Source organism: Crotalus tigris, unplaced genomic scaffold, assembly GCF_016545835.1.
Source record: "Crotalus tigris isolate CLP2741 ecotype Arizona unplaced genomic scaffold, ASM1654583v1 scf7180000024387.2241675, whole genome shotgun sequence".
In the NCBI taxonomy this organism is placed as follows: domain Eukaryota; kingdom Metazoa; phylum Chordata; class Lepidosauria; order Squamata; family Viperidae; genus Crotalus; species Crotalus tigris.
In genome coordinates, this window is record NW_024100557.1 from 2,093,582 (window position 1) to 2,106,035 (window position 12,454).

The 12,454-nt window shown below is 39.4% G+C and overlaps 3 protein-coding genes across 6 annotated transcripts in view; 2 read left to right on the forward strand and 1 right to left on the reverse strand.

Annotated features, from left to right (window-relative positions):
• DNAI4 (dynein axonemal intermediate chain 4) overlaps positions 1-5,757 on the forward strand; it is a 45,286-nt gene extending 39,529 nt beyond the window's left edge. For both annotated transcript variants that reach the window (XM_039329098.1, XM_039329097.1), the window contains exon 18: positions 5,339-5,757. The gene's annotated coding sequence lies outside the window, so the exon portion shown is untranslated. The remainder of the gene's footprint in view (positions 1-5,338) is intronic.
• On the forward strand, positions 2,256-5,757 carry INSL5 (insulin like 5). The gene is given in 2 exon segments (XM_039329109.1): positions 2,256-3,169; positions 5,306-5,757. Coding segments are annotated over 2 exon segments (414 nt in total). The 5' UTR covers positions 2,256-2,982; the 3' UTR covers positions 5,533-5,757.
• An 803-nt stretch (positions 5,758-6,560) lies between these two features.
• On the reverse strand, positions 6,561-11,678 carry DYNLT5 (dynein light chain Tctex-type family member 5). Of its 3 annotated transcripts, none has more exons than XM_039329106.1 (5): positions 11,216-11,678; positions 9,756-9,873; positions 9,066-9,157; positions 8,386-8,510; positions 6,561-7,722 (listed from the first exon to the last, which is right to left on the reverse strand). In XM_039329106.1, exons 1-5 carry the CDS (start codon positions 11,388-11,390, stop codon positions 7,519-7,521), a joined length of 714 nt encoding a protein of 237 aa, XP_039185040.1. In that variant the 5' UTR covers positions 11,391-11,678; the 3' UTR covers positions 6,561-7,518. The 3 variants fall into 3 exon arrangements, with proteins under 3 accessions (XP_039185040.1, XP_039185042.1, XP_039185041.1); XM_039329108.1 differs by having other exon boundaries at positions 9,756-9,909; positions 11,216-11,344; XM_039329107.1 differs by having other exon boundaries at positions 9,756-9,928; positions 11,216-11,340.
• Positions 11,679-12,454: the final 776 nt, after the last annotated feature.

Genomic DNA, 12,454 nt, shown 5'->3' on the forward strand with positions numbered 1-12,454 from the left:
AATATCATCAAGGTTAATGGCATTCTATGTCAAAGTTAACAATCATCAACACTTACGTCTTGAAGTTGGAGAATATGTGTGATGTAAGGGATCAGTACCTTCCTTTATATTTTAGCTACAATGTATTTTAAAGCATATTTAAAAGAGCAACTAGTCTCAGCTATTTTTTCTAATAAAAAAATTAGAAAGAAACCTATTTATACTTACAGCAGGCCACTATTCAAGGGATTTTGAGCAAGTTATTTTCTTCTTAGTCCAAAGGTAATCTTAAATTAACTTGTAGTAGATATTCCAAAGGATTTGGAATGGCAGAAGCCCATGAAATGAGTACTATGTGCCAACCTGTAATCTCCAAAAACACTCTTAAAAACACCATATAACAAATTCTTTAAAAAATCTCCATACCCAAACTACCAAGTGTGAAAGGAAATAGAATTACAATGGATCAAACAATCCAGATCAGAATTTGTCAAAGGAAAAATGAAGACAATATACATTAGTATACTAATAGGCTGCTTTTCTTAATGATACAAGGTTCTCTGAGCTATCTTGCTTCCTTACAGAAGATACAGGTGCTTTTTTTTCCCTCAGAGGGGCAAAAAGTACCTTGCATTGCACTCCGAACTGCAATTTTGTGAGCTTCTGCATATATCCTTTAAAACAGTGGTTCTCAACCTTTCTAATGCCGTGACCCCATAATACAGTTCCCCATGTTGTGGTGACCCCCAACCACTTATACATCACCGGGTATCAGGGGCGTGGCCAAAGAAAAGGGGAAAAAAATGGTGGACAGCCTTGTTTGGTGACCCCCGTGAAATGGTCGTTCGACCCCAAATGGGGTCCTGACCCACAGGTTGAGAACCACTGCTTTAAAATATATACATAATAGCATAACTGAAGATTACATGTGTTTCCTCATGTTATCCTTACCAGGAATTTCTGTCATTGTACTTGGGGAATTGTTTTGCTGTTCCTGCTCCAATATTGCATCTTGCATAATTTACTCCACATAGACTGGAAATGGGCCGTACAAGTTCTCCTAGGATGGTATCCTGCTGTTCTAAGAACTACTAGCCTGACAACCGTGTTAGCCTTGTGTCCATTTCTTTTGTTTCATGTCCTGCCTTTATTATTTTTATACACAACTCAAAGCAGCAAATATATCTAATAGTCCTTCCACCTCCTATTTTCCCCACAACAACAACTTTGTGAAGTGGTTTGGGCTGAGAGAGAGTGACTGACTCAAAGTTACCCACCCAGCTTTCATGCCTAAGGTGGGACTAGAACTCACTGTCTCCTGATTTCTAACCCAATGCTTTAACTGCTAGACCAGTGTTTCCCAAACTTGACAATTTTAAGGCATGTGGACTTCAACTCCCAGAATTCCACAGCCAGCGTTGCTGGCTGTGGAATTCTGGGAGTTGAAGTCCTCATGCCTTAAAATTGTCAAGTTTGGGAAACACTGTGCCAGACCAATCTGGCTGCCTCTCTTGTTTCTAGTGATGAAAATAGAGTCCCTGGAAAAGAAAAAAGTTAGAAAGCTGAACTTACTTTTTAAGGATCAGGCAATCAAAAATTATCGTTTTAGTACTGATACAGACATGTATAGCCACGTGGCAAAATATTGATCACGAAGAACCAATGCAAGGTCTGTGTATAACATATTTTGTGTGGATATCAGGATGCAATTATATATGGCAGTGATGGCGAACCTTTTAGAGACCCAGTGCCCAAACTGCAACCCAAAACCCACTTATTTATCACCGGGTGCTTGGTGGTCATGGCCATGGTGATCATGGCAGACTGGGTAGGCGGGGCCAGGGCGGCAGGGGCCAGTCCCTCACCATCTCTGGGGCATGGCATGGGTGCCCACAGAGGGCTCTGAGTGCCACCTCTGGCACGCGTGCCACAGGTTCGCCACCACTGATATATGGTGAGTCTGAGTTATAATGTCATCTGTGCATGTCATTTTTAATATCACTAGGGTTAGCTGTGTACATCTATAAGTGCTGTCAAAAGTTAATTCAAAGTTTAATACAATTTCAGCAATTGTAAATAACTATGCTCACATTTATTTTAGTTTTATCTACACACTCAAGCTGAAGCAAGGCACTTTTATGATCTAAAGCAGGGGTTCTCAACCTTGGCAACTTTAAGACTTGTGGACTTCAACTCCCAGAATTCCTCAGCCAGCTTTGCTGGCTGAGGAATTCTGGGAGTTGAAGTCCACAAGTCTTAAAGTTGCCAAGGTTGAGAACCCCTGATCTAAAGGCTTTTTCTCTGAGTTTCAACTCTACAACATCCTATGTCATCCTTGCTAGATTACATCCATAATTTCAGAAACCAATACTATCTTCAAATAGATTATATCAGAATGCAGTAGAAACATATAGAAAAGCAAATCAAGATACAGATTATCTCTCATTCCAAAATTATTTGTTGATGGTTTTCAAAATCTGTGCAAAATTTAAATCAAAAGATCAATATAGCTGAACCAGCACACATATGATTAAAGCATTGGAAAAATTCAGGGAATCCAATAATTCTGCTAAGTGTTCCAAAGCAACATGGAATGTTCTTACTAGTTAAGTTAATCCACTACTTAAAAAATATAGCAGCCACAATAATTTGCACTTAGTTAAATATCACAAGCAAAACTTTGGGATGTGGAGATGAAGTGCACATTTATAATATTGATCTAAGGCAGAAGTATTCTATAAATGTTCTGGAACACTGATCTTGCTGTTATTTTAGCCAATATAGTGATATACTGAAAGCCCAGTAACTATTTGAGAACAACCCAGGTACATAACCTAAAGCACTTAAAGCTATCAGAAAACCATTTTACTACTTCTGCCTACGTCATTCAACCAACAGCCCAGATACATATAAATTGGTGGCGGATCTCAGCATGAACCTCTAGTAGCTCTTTACTTCTTTTCTGCTCAGATTTGCTACCAGGTGTTTCACCTACTGTACATAATGAAGGTGGTACTATTAGGCCTGCTTTTTCTCTGTGTCATGGTCATATATTCTGAAACAACAACTGTTAAACTCTGTGGGAGAGAATTTGTCAGAGCTGTTGTCTTTGCTTGTGGAGGATCACGGTGGAAAAGACAACTTGGTGACCCTTTCTCAGAAGGGCTCATAGGTGAGCATATAAATTGCCCAAATATTCATATTTTTGGCATGCAATCGGTCATTTTTTGTCTCTCCTTCCGACCTGCTTCTGTGCGTCCATTTTCCACACCCGATCTTGGCACATTGTTAGTTTCTCGTCCCCTCCCATAGCAGCTGTTACTGCCTCCCCATTAGCCCTGTCACTCCAGTCTTGCCTGTTGCTATCTTGTTGTAATGTTCCCTGGCCCCCCTCTCCTTTTTCCAGTTCGCTGTCTTCCCTAGGGATCGCAGTTTCCCCATTTGTAAAATCACGATCTTGCTTTTGCACCGTGAGGGGTGTCCATCTACTCTGTGGAACATTACAACGATGTGTCAAGATTGGGTGTGGAAAATGGACGCATGGAAGCAGCTTGGAAGGAGAGACAAAAAGGGGGGGAGAATAGTGAGCAGGAAGATCTTAACAGCTGCTCCTTGCAGGATTGGGGGGAGAGAGCTATGGGCGAGACAACGGCGGCCATAGGGGAAGATGACAGCCCTACAGGGCGTTTGAAATGCAGATTAAGAGATCGCTCCAAAATGAGAGGGGGGGAGAGATAGGAGGCAGAGACAGCTTGATAGCCATCCCCCAGGCGCTCGCATGCGTGCTAGAAAAGTAATGGAGCATTTGGCCATAACCACCAGGTCCACCAACAGGCTTCTGCATGTGAATCAACTTAGCACGTTGCAGATTAATACAACTAATGGGTCAATTACGCACTCGAGAAGCTAGACACAGAGACAGGTAGCTATATAGGCAAGCTCCCAAATCACCTAGCATTCCAACCCTGATGATTTCGGCAGTCGGGCCGATGAAAGCTTGGTAACTCTTTTATTTACAAACTTGTTTGTATTAAACAGGTTTGTTTTATCCTGGTGTTCGTTTTTTCTATATTTCTATATTTTATTCTATATTTATTACCCAGGATTCGCATTTTCAATGTTATTAAGGAATATATATATATATATATATATATATATATATATATATATATATATATATATAATGTGAAGTAAAATAAGGTGATCACCAGGATAAAATCATAAACATAAATGTTTAATCTACAACCAAGCTTTCGTCGGCCACACTACTGACATTGTCATGGTATAAAATGCTGGATCTGGGAGTCCGTTTTTATGTGGCTGGCTGCCTCTGCGCTTTGACCCCGGATCAGGTCATAGGTCCGCCCATTAGCATCGGCTGTGTAGTTCTTAAAGGGGCCGTTTCTAAAGTTGTCCTCTCCTCTCCAATTGCTGTTATTTTCTTTATGCGTGTGTGGGTGCCTGGAGATCCGCTGTTCATCTGCTCCTAGTCGTCCCTCCTCACCCCCGCATTCATCTTAGTTTGCCTCTGTATTGAGGGGGTGGGGAGGGACGACTGGGAGGGGATGAACAGCAGATCTCCAGGGCCCTGGGAGGGAGGGGGACTGGGCGCAGGGCGGATTGACAGCCGCCCTCCAAGTGCATGCACACGCTCTAAAAGAACACTTGAGGATCGTAAAATGACCAGTGGAGTCAAAGACAGTTTGCCAGATGCGGAACAACTCTGCACAATACGGATTAATACAATCAACGGGCCAATGATGCGCTCAAGGAACCGGGCACAGAGGCAGGAGGCTATATGAGCTGCCTTCCCGATCTCCTTCTATTCTAACTCTGATGACGCCGGCAGTTTTTGGCTGGACGAAAGCTTAGTGACTCTTCTTAACCACAGGCTTGTTTATATTAAACAGGCTGGTTTATTATATCCTGGTGTTTTTTTTACACACACACACACACACACACACACACACACATTATATGTATATTTGTGTGTGTGTGTGTATAATATAATTCCTATTCTAATTGGAGAAGCATTTGGAAGAAAATACAATTTTCTTCATTCTTTTGAAAAGAAGTTAGCTTCAATTTGGGATGTACTTTCTAGGAAAGGAAAGCTTTCTGAAAGCAATGCAGTTGTTCCAGTATAAATTCTTAACTGAAACTTCCAGGTTGATCTTCTAAATGTTAACAACACAGACTGTGCACACACAGGAAAATTTAAAACACAGATTAGCTTTTCTTTGATAATAATTTTTAGATTTTAGGTTTGTGGAGATAAAATCTGAATTTGCTTGTCTCTCATTTTTATGTAATGGAACAACAAAGGCATATATATTTATCATTTAATCTCATTCAACAGATGCCAATGGAAATTACATGGAGAAGTCAAAATCCCAAAGCAACGAATTAATCCAGTACAACATGGAGTCTGAGAAAGATTTGCGAGGCATGCAACAGAGGTCTGTGTACAAAAGAAATGAGGATGTCATGCAGCTTACAATCACTTGTTGTACTATTGGGTGCAGTGCAAACTCTATAAGTTCACTGTGCTAAAAATGTTAAGATCCTGCCATGGAAGCTTATCTAAATAAGATGCATCGTATTTAGAACAAGAGCGTTTTCAAATCTTTTCTGTATTTGTATTTCACAACTCTGCTGCTGCTATTCTACTTAGGATGTTATACAAATTAGAATTTTTTTTTTTCATACGTGTATCACCCATCTGAAGTTAGCTGCTTTGTTTCCTAATCTTGAAATAAAAATGTGCAATTCTGTAAACTGGTTTCCCTAAACAGTTCTTATCAATGCATAAAAATAGTATCGGGTTTGCAAATTAAAAAAAAAATCTCTGAACACGTTTCACTTTCTTAGGGAGTTAAAAGAACAATTTGAATGAATGGCTGGAGCTCAGTGGTTCTGCAAACGAGCTTTAATCCTTGATAAAGCTAATAGAAATCTTGACTGAAAACCTAGAATGACAGCCAGAAGAGACAATATTGACCTAGATATTTCAATGTTTATTATTCTAATTACTTTTTGCCTGGACTGATCTCAAAATAAAGATGCTTCTGAGGTTTTTGCAAGGAAATTTGCCAGTAATGATGATAAATGTTTGGTGGAAAGTATAAAAATATTTGGGGGAAAGAGTGCAGGAAAAAGAATGTTGCAGGGTTGTTTTTTTCCAGAGATAGGGAGAGGCCTTCTTGGCTGAAAAACATTTGGTTTCAAGAAATGCTTAGTGCTCCAGAACAGCTGCAGCTGGCAGTGAGATGGACTACACATTTCATATTATTCTCACCTCATAGCCTTATTCGAGATGCATATTAATGGGGGGGGGAATGTTGCCTCCATTAGCCCACTGATGTCAGATTGTGACTGTGATGTCTCTACTCATAAACTGCAAAGTTTTGTGACTGCCTTACTGTGATTCCAACATTTCATGCTGAAAATTTAAATCAGCTTCAAATCAGGTGCCATCATCTGGGTTACTTATTCTTGTGTGTCTTAATCTTTTAAAATGAGTTATCATGTACTTATTAATGGAAAAATGTAAATACAAATAGACAAAAGGTAGCCATAAATGGTTTCTACACATTTTTATTTCAAATGGTAATATTTAGATTTCTTTTCTTAAAACTTTATTCAGTTTATCAATACATTTAACAAGTGATTTATTTATATTTTTATATTTATAATATTTAATTTTAGCTGCTCAATAGGCAACCTTTTAGGAAGTGGACTGGTCCTTAACCAGTTATGTTCTTATCTAATTATTTTATAAAAAGAAAAAGAACACTTTAATTACTACTGCTATTATCTAATGTGTACAGTACCATATAGTTTCCCATGTTTTTCTATTAACACATACCAATTTCTCTGAAAAGCCAAATTACATGTTAAATGGATTAGCTTACCTTTCCAACTAATTACCTGTATAAGTATAAGCAAATCTGCTTATTACAGTTATATACCAATCATTATTCAAGAATGTAAACATAGGTAATTGGATCTCATATTCATATCTATTATTCTATCACAGGTATTATATCAGGGATACTGAATCTTTTTCTGAAAATCTGCAGTGGTGCTTAAAAGTTTGTGAGTCCTTTTGAATTTTCAATATTTCTGCACAAATATTACTTAAAATAGGACCTGTTCTCCACACTAAAGAGAACCTAATTAAACTAATGAGTCAAGAACATTATACTTGTTCATTTATTTATTGAGGAAAATGATATCAAACTACATAAATGCAGAACCACTGAAAAATCAAAAGGGTTCACAAATTTTTAAGCACCAATGTATCCAGGACCAAATAGTTCTGTGTCATTAGTTGCAATTACAATATGCTGTCTCAAAAAGTAATTGACTTTTTCTTCCATAATTAATAGATTACTTAGCAAACATAACAACCATGCTCATTGGTTTATTAACACATTAATAATATTAATGGTTATTAATATCATTATGTAAATGTGGATAGAAGTGTAATTCAAAAATAAGACCTAGTTTGTTTTTCAGCTCACATTTTTTGCATCATCATTCAGAGTAAAGAGCATAGACATTTGCAAGAGCAAACAATGATCTATTTTTAAAGGAGTATGAAGAAAAAGTATCACTTGTAGTGTCCCAAAGGCACCTGCTTCCAATCTGCATGCTCTGTTTACCTAGCTGTCCAATATATATAATCACAATAATTTTGTATCTTGGTACCATCAGGTCTTTTATCCGGGCTTTTATTACCTAGGAGAAAAATATACTTGCTTAAACTCTTAGTTACTGTTAGAGAATTAGAATTAGAAGTCCTTAGAATACAGTAGAAATCTGCTTAAGTATTTAACCATTTCATTCTAATTACAGTGTATTATTAAATAATTTAGAGGATCAAGTACCATTGGTTGAAAGTCACAAAAGCTGATTCCTTCAGGTAGTCAGAGCAACTTGTGTTATAGACAATTATAAATTCCTAGATTATAAACTGGACCATAAAGTCTTGACCTTCAACTGGTCCTTCACATAGCAGTGATATCATATTCAATATATGGGAAATATACAGAGGCAAATAATAAAGAACATTCTGAATAGCCTGAAAAGTTGTTTGCAATTTCTTGTTTATTTTACAAAAGAATAGCAAAGTAGCAGTAAGAGCTTCTCAAAAAGTAACTTGAGATATAAAACCATAGCTGAAAAAGTTCATTTGAATATGTTCTAAGCTAGGCTCGCACAATTATCAAATATTTTATAGATATCTTATATTTCATTCTTAATGTCCCGCTGTCGCTAAAAAACAATTGAAATTTCCCTCAAATAAAGCTTAAGATAGGCTCCCTTCTATTTGCACTGTAGAGTTTCTATAACTTCTATTCCAATATTGATTTTAATTCTTATTCAGTGATAATTTTGTACCTCAGATATAGTTTTAGTCATTTGCCTGCACAACTCTGCTTCATATTGTTCTTCCTGTAGATAACTTATTACCACATCCTTCAAGATATTATTCACAGCAGTGATTGGGAAATACTTTGTAGGACCTAAGAAGCAGAGAGAGAATACATAGCATTATTCTACAAGACTTTAATATGAAAAAAAAACCTTGGCTATAGATCCAACAATCCTGCTATATTGCATCATTATATTAGGAGGGGTATTCCTGGGAGGGATGAGCAAAGAATGCATGCGGGCATACTAAAAATATATACTCCCAGTGTGGTCACTCAAAGTATGAATGTATGTACTCATCCCAGCTAAAAGGAGCAGACAGACACCTATATCAGGTAGCAGTAATAAAGGAAGATGCTCAAGACAGATAATGACTTTAGAGATTAATGAGTTTGACAGTCAAATGTAGTCTGGAACTGACAAAATATGCAAGTAAGATATATTCTTGTGATTGAAGATTAGAATGTCAAAAATGGAAACAAGGAAATAGGATGGCCTAGAAACAGAAGAATGATATCTGGTTATGAAGTATCCAGGATGTTCCTACTGCTAGGCACCATCACCTTTATTAAATATACTTGTTTGACCAGTAAGTCCTAAATATTCTACATGGGGGACTGGATGATTAATATAAAAATTATACTTACCTAATTGGTATGTGTTCTCCATCTGAATAACTGGGCGCAGACTATCCTCATGGTGGCCAGGTTCATCCATATATGACACAGTACTTACAGAGCTAAACATTATAACCAAAAATAACTGCATTCATTGCCATATTAATAAAAAAATCAACAATCTGTGAAGTATCATCAAGCAATGTAGGAACTACCTGAATAGGGATTCTTGGTATGTTAAGCCCCATTGATTTTGTATGAATCATTTTTGGGAAGACATAATATTAAGTATAGCCGTGATATAGTAATTAAAGAATTACCCTGATACCTGGGGAAGTACAAGACCATAAATCTTAAAGTTGCTGAGGTTGAGGAACACTGCTCTACAACAGCTCTGTTCTTTGCATGACAACCTTTTAGTTATTTGAAAACTGCAATTTTGATTCCTTTCCATTCTTCCCGTTATTTCTTTCCAATTTCATTCTGCAACTGGAACAGGATTTCTGTACATGCCCCATTATGGCAGAACAAAATGCTATGAAATCAGTATAGAATCTCTATTCAATATGGCTCTCAGGACGGGACAGTTTCTAAAAATAAATACTTCCACGGCTGAATATAAAACAGTTTTAATCTCATGGTGCCCAAAGGGAATAATCCAAGAGAACTACCAAAAAATTAACAAGATGAAAAGTAAGAAAATATAATGCTGCTACTTACTCTTTGTTTCTTCCAAAGAAATCCTTTGCTCTGATCTCATGGCTCCCCATAGAAGATATGCTGCCTCTGTTCTTGGCCAAGCGGGTGGCTTTATCCTTCATGATCTCTGACATATTTACTAGACAGGAATTATATTTTTAAGCCTTATATTTATCTGAAAAGATATTGGCAGGCTGATAAAAGAAATGAATGTCCATTTTACAAAATCAAGTAACTGAAGAGACAGTATAAATATACATTGCACTAGCTTTTTAAGTCTTTGGGAAGAACAATTATATGACCACTTAATTATGTTTATTTGTCTTTTGTAACCTGCAAACTGGAACTGAGAACCACCTATGTCTCCAGAAGTAGATTCACCGCACCACTACAAACAAGATTTTGCAACTTCTTAAGTTTGCCATCAAAATGACAGGGAAAGGACAATAACAAAAATCCAAGTGTACTTCAGAGAAGATTTTAATTCAGGTATAATTCAGGGATTCAGAATCTGCACTTACTACCATCCATATCCAACAAGTGACAACTTACCTTAAAATAGCAACTTCATTCTTGGGAAAACCCACAGCTAGTTACCCTTCTATCACATATTCAGTGTGTTTTCTAGGATCTTTTAATATATAAGAAATCCACAAATGGAACATTCACTTCATGCTTCACAAACTCTACTTTCTTCTCAGCAGATACCCCTACTGATGTTTTTCCCTTATATTTTTGTCTGTTCAAGAATACTTGGAGAAAACTAAACTCTTAACATACATACTGTAGGTTTAGTGCCTAGTGTCAACGAAGATTCTCAATCATCCACCTGGTTGTCTCAAAAGTGGGGTTGTTTTTTTTACAAAAGGCAACTGGACTTTCTTGAGTCCCCACCCCCCCTTTTGGAAACGTTTTGCTTCTCATCTAAGAAGCTTCTTCAGGTCTTAGATGAGAACCAAAAAATTACCCCAACAACCAAGAAAAGGCCCGTTGTCTATTTGGGGGGGGGGAGCAGCACTTTGGGGATTTTAATGCCCAGTGAAATGAAACCAGTGATCCGTGTAATTATTTCAAGCGCTACATTCTGCTTTGATTGAAGTACCCCCACCATGTCTGGGGTCCCCCAAAACACTTTCTCCCAGGGGAATCCGACTTGTACCGATCGCCTGAAGGAAATCAAGGTGCTTTCATTTGCCCTTGTTCTGATCTGGGTCGTTTTCAGTTCTCCAACTTGAGTCGAACCCAAATCAGTGCCAACAAAAACACGCTTTACCCAATTAACCCGATTCTGGAGTTCCCAGAAAAGGAGCCACAGCTCAACTAGTCCGCTCGATGCCGACCGCGCCGCCCTATCTCGGGGCTGCCAACATCCGAACGACCGCTAAAGTGGCATCAAAGTGAGAAGCAACATTTTACGGCGTGGTGCATTTTGCCAGCTATCCGGACGTTGGCACCCGAAGGACGGTAGCCGCGGTTCTTACCGCTTTTGCTGCAGCAGCCCTGGGAAGCCGGAGATGTTGCTGGTTTCCCGGGCGACAACCCAGGCCCAGGACGGCTGAGAGGAAAAGGCGGCTTCAGACCTTGCCCCCGCCTCCAAGGGCTGCCGTGCAGAAAGGGAGCGGAGCGACTCGCGGCGGCAGAAAGACAGGCTAGCATTTGTGGCGCCCGCGTGAAGGAGGAGGAGGAGGCGACTGCCAGGCTAGGTGGGCGCAGCGCGCGAAGAACGCGGCTGGAAGTCTGCCCGAACCTTCCCGCGGCAGCGCAGAGGAGTCACCAACCAAAGAGGAGATTAGCGCAAAAGCCCTGCGCGCGCATCCGCTTGGCTGGCTCCTTCCCGAGCCGCAGCTTTTGCCGTTCTGTCTCTGAAGCCGAGCGGGGGGTTCGGCGCCCCTTTTCTCTCCCCACTGCGGGATTACTTCGTCTTGGAGCCTAGCGCGCTTGGGGTTCTGGTCGGGCTTCGAAAACACTAGCGGGACTACGAAAGCGCAACTCCCTCTGCCTTCCAACGGGCTTTTCCGAACCACGACCTCCACCTCCCTGAATTCCTTGGCCAGCAGCCTTTTGGTTTTCCCCATGATTGGGGGGGGGGAAAGAGGGGGACTGAGGCAAGCTGTTTAACATTTTATTGGCCCATGAGGCAACCTTGGCTTCCTGGGAATATAACTTAGAGCAGTGTTTCCCAAACTTGACAATTTTAAGGCATGAGGACTTCAACTCCCAGAATTCCACAGCCAGCAACGCTGGCTGTGGAATTCTGGGAGTTGAAGTCCACATGCCTTAAAATTGTCAAGTTTGGGAAACACTGACTTAGAGTGTTTGGCTAATAAATAAACTGGTCAAGTCAGGCTCTGGTTGATTTTATCCAGGTCATTTTTTATTATTATTTTTTTGTCATTCCTTCCTAGCGTTTTCCCTTAAGTGCGGGTCCGCTTTTTTCAGATCTATCGAAAGGTGATCAACTGGATGTGACAGGAATTGACTGACAGTTTATTGCCAGAGCCTGAGGTCATAGAGGGAGTGACTGACCCCAAGTCACCAGCTTGTTCTCCTGTGTGGACACAGAAATATAATGGAAGGATTCAAACCAGGGAAAGTCCTCAGCTCAGGTCTTATTATGTAATAAAGTAATACAAATTATTTGGAATGGTGGGTCCCAACGTTAACAGCATTTTTCAGAGCAATAGATTGGTATCAAAGGCCAGGAGCTTGGCTGTAACAGT